Genomic DNA, 13,549 nt, shown 5'->3' with positions numbered 1-13,549 from the left:
TATTTATGCTTTGCTTTTTAAACATGATTTAGGTCAAAACTTATATATGAGTTATTTAGAGTCTAAATTGAGATATTTTTTACTACAAATAGTTAAAAAAAATTCATTTGCATATCTTATTTGGTGACCTGGAACTAGTTGAAATGTAGGTACTTTACAAACTATCTTAACTACTGATATTATCTTGCTTTTGTGAAGCGTGAAATAGTTCAGTTTATTGGCTGATTGTTGTGTCACTGGGGAGAAATGAATTTTCACCGTGTGTTTTATTGTGCCGATTCAGTGAGTTCAGCATTAAAATAAATAATGCTTTAATGAGAAAAGAGATGGCCTGATGGTTTCACTATGGGAACGGGAGTAAAGAGCTCGGCTGTGATCCCGTCAAAACACCTGACCGACTTTGAGGCCCAAGATAGGCCCTTCACCTCTCCGTGCCCGAATTTCCTTGGATTCAAAAGAGATGAAGAAAATGGACTTTTACCAAAGTAGGGTGAGAAACAGCATTTGTCTCCTGCTGTGAGACGTAGATAAATTTTGGGATTTTAAAAAATTCCCTCAGTAGTTACATAGTTGAGACTTCTCCATATTGGGGAAGAGGATGCAGAGACCGTGGCACGTCTGAAGGCCCTGTGGTAGCCTCGCAAAGGTGGGGCCCCTTTGTGTGGCAACGAAACAGTGTGTTTTCTTCAGGTCACCTACTCCACCATAATTCTCTGGAGAAGAAGCTGGTGTATCAGGGCCGTGGTCTTCCAGGCAAACATCTGCTGGCACGCTATTAAAGTGAATCCACTATAAATGGTACTTGAAGGGTAAGCTGGGGGATCTTCCTGCAAAGAGGTTGTATACCTTGGCGTTCCTAAATGCTGCCTAGGTTACTATCCAACTGTTACCTCCTTTTTAGCACATTAGCCTTTCTCTTAGGTGAAACAAACTAGATTATAACTAACTTTGCCTCATTCATGTTTGCAATAAAAAGATATATTTGTTTTATTGGTTTTTGTCTTTTGAAGAAGAGGGACGTATTTGGTGGCTGGCTGTTAATCTCCCTCTCCTATATCAGTCCAAGGAAGCAGGCAGGGAAACAGCAGAGATGGAAGCCTCACTGCTAATCCTTATACCCTGTCCACCAGGCAGGGTCCCGGGGTGAGGGATAAGGTATTAGATATGCCTAGCAATTTAATACATTTTCGCCACATTCCATGCTGCAGTTTACAGATAGCAGGCAGGACCAAACTTCCATATTAACAGTTAGGTCCATATGTTGGGTCAAGGATGATGTGTCCGAAATTTTATCACCAGAAATTGATTCTTTTAGGAGGAGGTGTCACTGTATGATATAGAGACAAAAGTGTGTACGCTATTGATAGAAACAATAATCATCATAATCGATTCTCAAGGTTCACGAAGCACCTTCCTGTTAATCACATGTAACCTTCACGAAACCATGTAAGTAGATATTGCTGTTCTCTCTGTGTTACAAATGAGGACACTGAAGCTGGGGGATGACTTTTAATCACAATATTTTAAGCTACCCTTGGCCTGACATGGTGAATATATTGTGATATTTTTCTACGAGAAAGGCAACAATTTTTTTTTAAAGACCCTAATTAATACCAAAGTTAAGTGGGTTTTCCCAGTATGACTTTGCTGTGAGTGAAAAAATGGCAATGAATGTCTAGCCTTTTCAGAAATGTCTGCTGTAATTTAGGGAATCTTTCTTGAATTCATTTCATTATAAGTTGGTTAATTGAGTTTTCACCTGGAGAAAGTAGGTCTGAACTGCCCCATTTTCTCTGTATCAACTCTATAAAGTCAGTTCTGAATTTTGAATATCTGCTTTGCTAATCTCCAACAGATAAATGTAGGGATTTAGGCTTAATAATAGTGATTCAAAGTCTTTGGATTAAAATGTACCCTACATATTTAGAATATATATAGATGTATATATACATATATGTGTTTTATTTGTAACAAATAATTGTGCTGTAACAAACAGTGGCTTAAACAACAGAAATTCATCTCACAGTCTGGAGGCTAGAAGTCCAAAATCAAGGTGTTGGCAGGGTAGGTTCCTCCTGGTGGCTGTGAGGGAAGCATCTGCTCCAGGCCTTTCCCTTTTACTGGTAGGTGGCTGTCTTCATGTTCACACGGTGTTCTTCCTGTGTGCATGTCTGTGTGTCCAAATTTCCCCTTTGTGTAAGGACATCAATCATAGTGGCTTAAGGCCCACCTTAATGACCATTGTAATTTTATTACCTCTGTAAATACCCTATCTCCAAATAAGTCACATGCTGATGTACTGGAGTTATGACTTCAACATAGGAATTTGGGGTGGATACAACTCTTCTCTCTCTCTCTCTCTCTTTCTCTCTCTCTGTGTGTATTTACTATATATGTGTATATATGCACTATATTTTGTGGTTTGTATATATATATGGTTCAATATTTTATATATTTCTATTAAATCTTAAAGTCATTTTAATACATGGATTTAAATAATCATTGAGCCATCATTGAATAACAAATATTTCTAGAAAGTAGTGTTTGTCTTATCTTATTGATGGCCTCATAAAGTTAACTAGCTTGTTCTGCCCCAGAAATAATAGAACCATGTCTTATCTATGTGTCTCCACACACCTGTTTCTAAATTCTTGGAAGTGGTATTCTACTCTACTCTTGTTTCTCTTTTGTGATAGAGGAATAAATATCACATTTTTAAAATGCCATTTAGATAAACGAATGGAATCCAAAAAAGTGTGGAGTTTAGTGAATAATTATGTATCCATATTGGTTCATTAATTGTGACAATGAACCAATTATAGCTGTATGTACTATAATAATGTAAGAGTTAAGCGTAGGGGAAACTGGGTGAGGGGTATGTGGGAACTCTGGACTGTCTTTGCAACTTTTCTATACATCTAAAACTATTCTGAAATGAAAAGTTTATGTAAATATTTAAAAACCATTTATAAATAAAATAGTGTCTGATAGATATAAACCAGTCCGTGATACTGTATTTAGAATTATCATAATTGTATAGTTTTTATGCCATTGCTTATATATCTTTTTGTTCTAAAGAATGGATACGATGTGGCCTCTAGAGGACAGTGTTGGGTCATAGATTTCCACAATCTGCTCAAGTTGCAAATGAAATTACTTTTCTTTTTACTTTTGAACCACAAAGCTTTATTCATCAGCCCTCATTCTGTCATTAAATGAAGGAAATATTCTGCTGATAGTGGAGTGTGAGGACTCCACTCATACTAGGTGAGAATCGAGTATAAACATTCAAAAAACAGTTGTCATTTGGATGACAGTGTATATCACTTAGCAGTAACCTATAGATTTCTTATTTTTTGCTCACAGAGTAAGTCTGTTGAAAGCCCTTCTGTTGTGTTGGGATATATGAGCCTTTTGATAGGATTTTTGTAAGAGAGTGGAAAATGTACAGCTCCTTGTAAATAGTCTGACATGAAAGTTAGATCAATGGTGTTTTGTTCAGCCACACCATCAAAGTTGAACCTATGGACAGGAGTCTTTCTCACTGTTATCCAATAGTGCTGGTTTCCAACAATTCTCTTTCCAGGTGTAGTGTTCTCTTACTTAGTGGTAGTAGAACAAAGTTCCATTGACCATATAGGTATTTAATAAATACTACAATGACCGGATATATACTTTGGTCCTTGAGATAATGGTTGGTCCCTTAACCTGGTCTCTTATCCAGTGTTCCTTGTCTTAGGGAAAAACCTCACTCCATCCAATTTGTGCAAGTTAGAATCCTGGGAGTTGTCCTTGACCCCTCTCTTTTTTGTCATCCTTGCCCGTAATAGATGCAGCACCAGGTCCTATTGATTTTACTTCTTAAATATTTCTTGAAACCATCCACTTCTCTCTCCATGCCACCACTCTAATCCAAGCCCTTAGGTTATTACTGCAGAAGCTGCCTCACCTGCAACCAGTATAATCTTTCAGGCACACGTTTGTGAGACCTTCAGGGATTTCTCATTGGTCTTAGGATAACAACCAAGTCGCTTTCATGGACGATAGGCCCTGCAAGGTCTGGTTCTTGTCTCTCTCCAGCCTCATCTGCAAATACTCTCCTTGCTCTCCATCCCCCAGCTTCCTGGCCTCCAGTGCATCACACAGGGTCTTAGTGCTTATAATTTCCTCTGTGTGGGAGTCTGTCCCCTGCTGTCTTTCTCGAATGACTGCGACCCATCCTTTGTAAATCAGCTCAAGTGTGATTTCCTCATGAATACCTTCCCTGATCTCCTGGCCTAGAAAGTTTCCTTTATTTATGCTCTAATAGACCCATGCTGCTTTACTTCACTGTGCTTACATCAACTTATAATTAGACACTCAGCTTTGTTGTTTTTTTTGATTAATGTATGTCTCCACTATCAGAATATAAACTGTGAGCAGGGACCCTGCCCACGGATGCTCATTATCAAATCCTCAGCCCGTGGCACTGTGCTTAGAAAATGGAGCTGCTCAGTATACCTGTTGAATAAATAATATTTTTTTAAATTAAATATTTAGGTAGAGGAAGAAGAACCCACTGGATACATTCGATTTGAAAAATTTCTTCCAGTGATGACCAATGTACTACTGGAAAGAAGGTAAGAAAGTAAGTGCAGTTGTTAAGATAAGGTAATGATTACAATTACATTAATTCCAAATCACTTGGCTTTTTCACTTTGTCTTTTGTACTCAACCAGTCTTTATCCCCAGAAAGCTTCAGTCTAACTTTTCACTGTACTTCTGAACTGCCAGTTGGGATGTGCTTAGAAATATCAACCACTTTAGTATCAACTAATAAGCGAAGTGTAATTCAATGGCAAATAAGCTACAAAAAGCATATATCAACAACATTCTTACTATCTTGTATTTTGAATTATCAGTGTACATAAGAATTAACCCTAATTATTTTTCTAGAGAAAGTATAGCATTAGCTATAGTTGGTTTATTGTAGAAATTTTGTTCCCAGATACATTGATTTCCATAATGACAAAAAAAGCTAACCGATAACATGAAACATGCCAATGATTTTGAACTAAACACTTCCTGTGGGCGTGGAGTCCTTTCAACTTTTATATCTAGAAATCCAAAAAGATTTCAGTGAGGGAAGTATTATTTTTCTAGTATGTTAGCAGCTGTTGTTTCATTTCATGTGATTATTTATTATGTAGAGACTGAACTAAATTCTGTGGCATTTACTCCATTTATTGCATTATTAGATACAGACCAATTCCAGAAGATATCCTTCTTCGAGCCTTTGAGGTGTGTAAGCTCCAGATTTTATATGTATTTACAATTACATGAAAAATTCATCATGTAGAATCTATTCACGAATGAAAATATAATATCTATCTTTTCTTTTCTCCTAGGTATTAGATCCACTTAAACGTGGGTTTCTTTCTAAGGAAGAACTGATCAAATATATGACTGAAGAAGGTAAGAGTGATTTATTACATATAATCATGACTTATTTAAGTGATGAATAATTTAAAAACAATTGTACAAAAATTCTAGGGGATACTTTAAAATCAATCATTCTGGTTATGGACTATTTTTATAGTTATGGACTAAGAGTTATGGACTATTTTTATTATTTTGGTATTGGGGTGGTTTCTGTTTTGTGGTGGGTAAGAGGGAAAAAGGTAGGTTTAGGGGAGATGGATTGTTGTCTTACAGAATTTTATAAAGTATAATGATGCTTCAATAAGTTGAAGGCATTTCATTCACTTAGAGTATTTCCAGAATAAAAGGTATGCCATCTGGAAAACATGAACTATCGATTGCTATAAATTAATACCTGTTACTAGATCAATGATTTAAATTGGAGTATATAAAAATTCCTTTTTAAAGAGCTTTTCAGTTGTTGAAGTTACAGATAATATAGCCTCAATTGAATATGAATTCCCATGAAAATTTTTAGTTTTGTATGCTAATGGAACCATTAGATTTGCTTTGAACTTGAACTATACACACACTTACACATAATGTCTGTACATCTGTATATGCCAACATATTTCCTTTAGGAATCCTCTCTGATTAGGCTGATGTGTAAATTTGTTTTCTCTGAATGTCAGTAGCCTAATGGACATTCTGTTGTCCATTCTTATATTGGTCACTCCCTTCTCCCATACAAAGTTAGACTTCTGTCTCCTTGGTTCAATTCGCTGGTTCACAGATTGAGTCCTGAATGACTCAGAGTTGCTAATCACTTGAGACAGCATCAAAAGCGCAAGTAATTTTGAGTAGGGAAGGCTAAGACTGCATCTACATGTGCAACTGGTTTAACCATTTTGACTTGATCCATCTTTAGGTGAGAATACAGGAAATGAGAGAATGATCTGATAATCGTAGCTGCCACCCAAGAACTCTTACAACATTGTGAAAATTACCTTAGGGATTAACTTTGATGGAAATATTATGACTTTCAAAGCATCAGCCTCTTCATCCCATGGATTAATTTCAGGAAAGTAAATCCTAGATTATATTAGACTATATGAATTTAGTCCAAGTAGCCAGAAGAGTCTAATGTCATTGGTATGATGCGGGGTACTAAGTCAGGTGAGAGGGAATGATGCTAAAATCTGTTCCCTTTCTCAAGGATATTGTAGTCTTATTTAGGGAAATAAACCTAACTTATAACACAATTCAAAAATATAAGACAATGGAAAAAAATGAGTATCAGCCTGGAAAGCTTGGTCTGGGAACACTTGAAGAGAAAATTGTTTTTTTAAGATGGTAGAATTTATGTGGGTGAGTTGTTGAGAGCAGGGGTAAAATCTTATGCATTACAGAACCCCCCCAAACCCAGAGTAAGTCTCAACGAATGTTTGTTGAATTAATGAATGAGCAAATAGATGAATGAAGAGTGGGTGAAGGAGCCAATGAGAGGAAGACATAGCTGGAAAAAACAGTGTGAACAAAAACTAGGAGGTAGGAATGAGCATATGTGGGAGCCTGTGAGAAGACAGGGCCCAGAAGGCCTTGCTGGCAAATGGCAGGACGTGAGTCTGGCCAGATCTACTGGGAGGAGGTTGTGGGGGCCTGAGCTCAGGAGCTTAAAGTTTATCTTGTGGGCAACGGAGAATCACTGTCGGGGTTTGAGCAGATGATTCACACAGCAAGAGGGATTGTGGGACAGTTAATCCAGTGTTGATAGGTTGGTTCGATGAGTGAGGAAGAGATAACACTACGGAGACTGGTTAGGAGGCTATCTCAGCGTTTTGAAGCTACCCTAATAAGGGCCTGATCTGGCAGTGGCAAAGGGAATGGAAAGAAGAGATTGATGCAGTAGGACTGTCTCCCGTGGGATCCACGGGGCATGATGAGTAACAGAGTGCAGGCGACAAAGATGGGAGCTGAGTCAAAAGTAATGAGGCTTGGACCTGGGTGGTGTATTATGTGATGCTACTGACCGAAAGAGGGAAGGCAGGAACAGACGGCACTGGATACAGAGACAATGCAACTTTGCACAATGTCCGCAGAATATCAATCAGTTTGAGAACATGTACTCGGAATGCCCAGGAGGTCACATGATAAACATAGTAAGTCACATTGAATCAAGTTCCTACAAGATAGAAGTCCACATGTGTCCAGGCATGTGTTTTGTGTCAGACAGTATTTAGCAGCAGGGAAGAGCTCAAAAATTTTTTTTAAACTAACACATGTTTGCTACTTATGTGCCAGACGGTATTCTAAGTACTATTCAAATAACAACACTTTTACCCTGATAACAACCCTATGAGATAGGTAGTATTCTAACTTTTTTTTTAAAAAAAATTTTATTGGGGAAGGGGAACAGGACTTTATTGGGGAACAGTGTGTAGTTCCAGGCCTTTTTTCCAAGTCAAGTTGTTGTCCTTTCAATCTGAGTTGTGGAGGGCGCAGCTCAGCTCCAGGTCCAGTTGCCGTTGTTAGTTGTTAGTTGCAGGGGGCGCAGCCCACCATCCCTTGTGGGAATTGAGGAGTCCAACCGGCAGCCCTGTGGTTGAGAGCCCGCGCTCCAACCAACTGAGCCATCTGGGAGCTCAGCAGCAGCTCATTGACTTCATTCTAGTCATGGACGGTGCAGCTCGCTGGCCCATGTGTGACTCAAACCAGCAGCCCTGTTGCCAAGAGCTCACGCTCTAACCAACTGAGCCACCCGTCCGCCCCGATAGGTAGTATTCTTATCACCTCCGTTTCACAGAGGCACAGAGAGGTGAAGTGACTTGCCCAGGATCTTAAAGCTAATGAGACAACTTAGCATTTGAACCCAGGCAGTGTGGCTCTCAAACTTGTACATTTAATCGTTAAGCGATTTTCCTCCCATCCTTAATCAAATGCTGCATATCCCTCCCCTTACCTGAGGAAGCAGTGTGATGACCTTCTGTAACTGTGAGCAGGGCTTTGTTCTCAGAGATACAGTTTGGTCTCTGAGCTCGTGGGCCTTGAGCTGGACTGCTGGCCTTCAGAACCCAGTTCTACCCGTTTCTCTGTTTGCTCGTGTCTTCCACTGTAAGTGGGGCTGACAGTTTTTACCTCTCAAGAGGTGCTTGGGAGATTAACTCAGTTAATACTCGTATGTGTGAAGCACATAGATACATACCTAGCACACGGTAGTTCTCAATAAAGGTTTGTTATTAGTATTCTTTTAAGGACTTACATGGTGCCCATCGAAGTTCATTGGCAGCGGATTTAATATGTAACGATTAGGTATAAAAAACATTCAGAATTTGTCTTTTTGGGCATTCTTTTTTTTCTTAGGATGTAAGCATGATTTCAAAAGAAGTCAGCATATTCCCCTTGTTTAATAATACTGTTATCATTGTCATCAAAATCCCCACTTGAATAATTTCTAGATTATTAACTGAATTCCAATTTAGAAAACAGTGTTTGTAGCAGCAGGTGACTTAAGCTCAGAACATAGGTGACTCTCAGGCCTTGGTAACTTACCTGCTTGGATAAGACTTTTTTACAGGTAAGGTAGCTATTTGGATATTTCTGTATTTTTACTTAATATCAGGACAAAGTTCTATCTTTGTCGACAGCCTTTCCAACATTCTTCCTGAGTTTCCTGCTCATCTGGGTGAAAGCAATATCCAACATGGCCCTCAGCTGTTGTCTGAATCCAACTAAAGCCCACAGATTTCCTGTCCAACTTGTGGTTTCATTAGATGGCAACACGGGGCCAAACTATAACAAAAAGGTCTGTTTCGAAATGGATGATGAATGGCATCTGTTGCTGGGTTCAGCTGGCATCACCATATTGGCCAGACCTGGTTAGAGAATATTTAGAGACATAATTGTTACAATTTCAAGTCTTTGTTATCTGCTCTTCAGCAATTTTGCATAACAACCAACCATTTCATCCTCTCTTCATACCCGTACTAAATATAATGTTTAGACTTCCTATAAAACTGGGACTTCAGGTTAATGCTTTGGCAATTTCAATAGTTTTAATTTAAATAAATAAACAACCTTATTCATGATGTCTTTATGTCCTCTGCTATTTTGGCTGGAATGACAAAGTCTGTAGGTTGCTTGAGCTATGATATCTGCATGCAAAATAAGTCCCGAATGGCCAGGGGTACAACAGCATTCTCTTGGAACCGCCGGAGACTGTCACGATGTGCTGACTCTTCGGCCTCAGGGAAAGTAACTAGCGACACAGTGGGGGCTGGTGGGCTTCCATGGCAATTAAACTGGCTAGCGGAAAGGGAAAGGACAAAAACCCCAGCAGATTGTAAACGATGAATTTCCTTTCTTGTCCTTCCCAGGTGAGCCATTTTCTCAGGAGGAAATGGAAGAAATGCTGTCTGCTGCGATTGATCCAGAATCGAATACAATTCATTACAAGGACTATGTAACAATGATGGTGATAGATGAAAATGAAACACTCTGAACAATTTGTAGTTGAAAGGACAATTTTAAAAATTGCTTGTCCTTGTTAATCTACATTTTATCTTTAATTCCTGCATATGCTAATTCATGCCTTATGACAACTATGTCAAGATATGTTATTTTTTAAAAGATGATCATAACAATTAAAAAAATTTGTTGGGTATGTCTTGCTGTGTGGAATGACAAATTGTTAATTATTTTAAAACTATTCTTAAAACATTTTAATATTATCTATGAATTGTTCAATTTTCTACAATAAAACCCAGGCTACCTTCAAATTAATTAAGCTGACAAAATGAAAAATGACTAGAATGACCCCAGGTTTGGTATATAAAGATCTTGGAGAGGGGAAGAATGACCACAAATTGAAAATGAGTAGTAATGTGATAAAAGCTGCTTTTTTAAACAACAGCATATACTTTGGCAATCTGAATATGGAAGGAGAGTTATTAGCATGAATGTTAATAATCAATCCTAATGACTGCCAATTATAAATCTCATTTGAAATGATAATAACTTAGTGTAAAAATTTCAATTTGCTGATCAGCATTTTACCATTTATGGAATAGCTAAAGGAGTTGAGATCATTGAATCTAGAGAAAGAGGACTGAATGGAAATGGATAATATAAGGAGGTGGCGATTATCTTCTGGTCTTTAGGATTCTTATCTATTCAGAGTACCTGAGTTGTGCAGGAGGTACAGCCGTGAAAGAGCAGAATAGAGTTATCTCAGCACAAGGAATCAATAGAAAGAGACACGGGGACTTAGAAGTAAAGGGGAAACTAAGGTAAAGGAGAATGAATAATCTTCTATAACCTGTATATGCTTTCATACACACATGCACACACTCACACACATGACACAGATCTCTAAAGGTGCTTAACCACTACACGTGTGTATACACATAAACCTCTAATGTGTTTCTTCCTCCTAGGTATACAGTCTTCCCCCAGAGAGGAGGCTGCTGCCCAAAAGACTATGTGTCACTGTTCATTTAGTCATGAGACATTTGCTGAGCATTAATGGGTAATGTGCGAGGACTGGAGTTGCCAGGTGAATCAGTCCCCACCTGATAAATGAGGTCACAGTTTAGTGAGGACGCTGCAAGTTAGAGGGGCACATTGAGGGCCCTGGAGGTACATACGAGGGGCAGGCAGCTCAGCCTGGCAGGAGCTTTCTGGGAGACGAAAGACCCGAGGAGACAGGGCTTCCTAGAGCAGGTACCGCTGGACTTGAAGACGAACCGTTTACCATGCGGGCGGCAGGCACAGGGCACTTCAGCAGGGCAGCAGCAAGTGCGAACCCCCAGAGGCGTTGTGAGACATGGAGCGATCTGGGCACTGAAAGTAGTTTGATATGTTGGTGTAAGGTTTGAAAGGTGAGAGAGATGAAATTGGAGTGGTAAACAGGAATGGTTACGTGTACAGTTAGGGATTTGGTGGTAGAGTTTGTACTTTCTTCTGAAGATCACAAAGAACTCGCATTTGTAAATAGCCCCGAAAATAGATGTGAAGAGCCAAGACTAGACGCATGGAGACCCGGTGGTAGGCTGTTTGGTTGGCGGGAGGAGATAGATGGGAAAGTCAAGCATGAGCCCCGGGTGTCTGGCGTGGACAGTGGGTGAATTATAGTGCCGTTCCCTCACGGTAAGAGGTCTAAGAAGCAAGTTGGGGTTGACAGGCAAAAGGATGAGCCTGGCTGTGGACATCTTGGGATTGAGGAGCTAGTGAGACCCCCTGTAGCGACACCCAATAATCAGCTGGATTCGTCAGAGGAGGATTTGGCTAGAGACATGGGTTTTGCAGTTCTCAGCCTATCAGTGGTAGTTAATGGCTTAGGAAGAAAAAAGGGTCAACAGAACTGGGGAACATCGGCAGTGAAGGGGGAGCCCACAGAGACAGGGAAGGAGAAGCCGGAGAGGAGAGAAAGCGGGAGAGAAGCCTTTTGCAAGTCAGGGTAGGAGAGGCTCAAGAAGGAGGCAGTAACCAACTAGGTCAGATGTCACAGAGGCAAGGTAAATTAAAGACGGGAGAATGTCTGTTTATTTTAGCAGCACAGAGTTCAGCGATGACTTCTGTAGAGCAGATTTGGTGAAGTGACAGGGTACAGAGTTAAGTGGGTTGAGGAATGGATAGATGTGAAAAAGTAGAGCACAGGGGACAGGTGGCTTGGCGGTGAAGAGGAGACACAGGGCTGGAGAGAGACAGCAGGTGCAGGGAGTTCTTGGAAGATGAGAAACGTGAGGTGTTTATATTCAAAGGGCTGGGAGCTACCAGTTGAAGACCCTAAGGAGGTGGGAGGGGCTGGGGTCCAGAGCAAGAAAGGGATTGGCTTTGGGGGTGGGGTGGGCACAATGAGCCAACTTCTGTAGCCCCACCTCATGGCCTCATTTCCTTTTTGAGTGAGGAGGAAGATGGTAGGTTACAGAGCTTGAGAATGGTAAAAATTGGAAATATCTCTTGTGGAAAATGAGAGAGAGAACCCATGTAAGGACTTTCAAGAAATCCTGGATCTTGTTCAGTCATGTGGGCTCAGGAGCAAAAATGGTGGCTTGTTATATTGATTCAGGGTTAAAGTTTCGTCATTTGGGTGAGATGGAAGGAGCCAGAGGCCAAGGGAGTTGAGGCGTCCCGGAGAAAGCAGTGACGGTGTGTGGAGTCCCGTAGGAGGGCTGGATGTGGTGGGCGTGGCTAACACTGAGAAAGTGCCTTGGGCCTCAGGCCTCCTGAAAGGGCATCGGCTTGTGTGCCGGGAGCAAGGCTGTGTTCTGCTTGAAATCGGACTTCATGTGTCCTCAGAGTGTCCCTTTATTCTCCGAGGTCGTTACAAATAATAATAACAGCCAGCTTTTGGGAACTGTTCACTGTGCCAGGCACTGTTTAGGTGCTTTGCAGATATTAACTCATTTAATCCTGATACGGGTATGGTTATGTTACCCCATTTCACAGAGGTGGTGACAAAGAAGTTACACAGCTATAAGGGCGGTGTATTCGTCTAGTGTTTGCTAGGTTATATTTTGATAACAAACGATCCCCAAAATCTCAGTGGCTTACTACAATACAAGTTACTTTTTGTTCATGTTTTATGTCACCTGGGGTCAGCTGACATTCTGCTTCATGTGTCTTTTGTTCATCTCCTCCACTTCATAAGTCGGATGACCTCCTGCCTCAGTTTACCCAGGATAGTCCCAGCCTACACTTGTTGTCCCAGCATAACTATAGATAGGTCTCCCTTTTAGAAGCGAGTCAAGTTAGATGACTAGTATGTGGTCATCCCATTTTAAAAAACAATAAAAATGGTGGTGAGGAATCATCACTCATGGGAGGTTTTATGAAAAATAACACAGGTGCAGTCAGGGAAGGCATTCGATGCTTCGCTCGTTTCCCAGGATTGTGCCAGGGAAAATTCCAGGTGGAGAACTGGTGTGCCACTCGGCCCTGCGTGCTGGCACCCCCACCCAGAGGTGAGTAGGAGCCCCATGCCTGTCGGCCAGGGTGGAGAAGGATGAGGAAGGGGGTGTGGTGGCCCTCAGCATTTGCAGACGGGCCACACGGCGCAGCAGGCAGGGAGGGTGGCAGACACACGGCATCCCCGTGAAGGTGGAGGTACACCCAGGGGCATATCATTTGACGGCAGCAGCCGGCACCGACT

General features: G+C 40.7%; 1 protein-coding gene across 3 annotated transcripts in view; it reads left to right on the top strand.

The window, feature by feature from the left end:
• The window catches only part of EFCAB2 (EF-hand calcium binding domain 2), a 64,662-nt gene extending 54,559 nt beyond the window's left edge, over nt 1-10,103 (top strand). For 2 of the 3 annotated variants that reach the window (XM_033099808.1, XM_033099807.1), the window contains exons 5-8: nt 4,540-4,619; nt 5,238-5,280; nt 5,388-5,454; nt 9,774-10,102. In XM_033099808.1, the coding sequence (XP_032955699.1) occupies nt 4,540-4,619; nt 5,238-5,280; nt 5,388-5,454; nt 9,774-9,898 (315 nt within the window). In that variant the 3' untranslated portion in view covers nt 9,899-10,102. Of the gene's footprint in view, nt 1-4,539; nt 4,620-5,237; nt 5,281-5,387; nt 5,455-9,773 lie in introns of all 3 variants that reach the window. The other variant, XM_033099809.1, reaches the window with a different exon arrangement.
• Nucleotides 10,104-13,549: the final 3,446 nt, after the last annotated feature.

This window comes from Rhinolophus ferrumequinum, chromosome 27 (assembly GCF_004115265.2).
Source record: "Rhinolophus ferrumequinum isolate MPI-CBG mRhiFer1 chromosome 27, mRhiFer1_v1.p, whole genome shotgun sequence".
In the NCBI taxonomy this organism is placed as follows: domain Eukaryota; kingdom Metazoa; phylum Chordata; class Mammalia; order Chiroptera; family Rhinolophidae; genus Rhinolophus; species Rhinolophus ferrumequinum.
The sequence above is the reverse complement of the archived record's forward strand: the minus strand, read 5'-3'. Positions and strand labels throughout refer to the sequence as shown.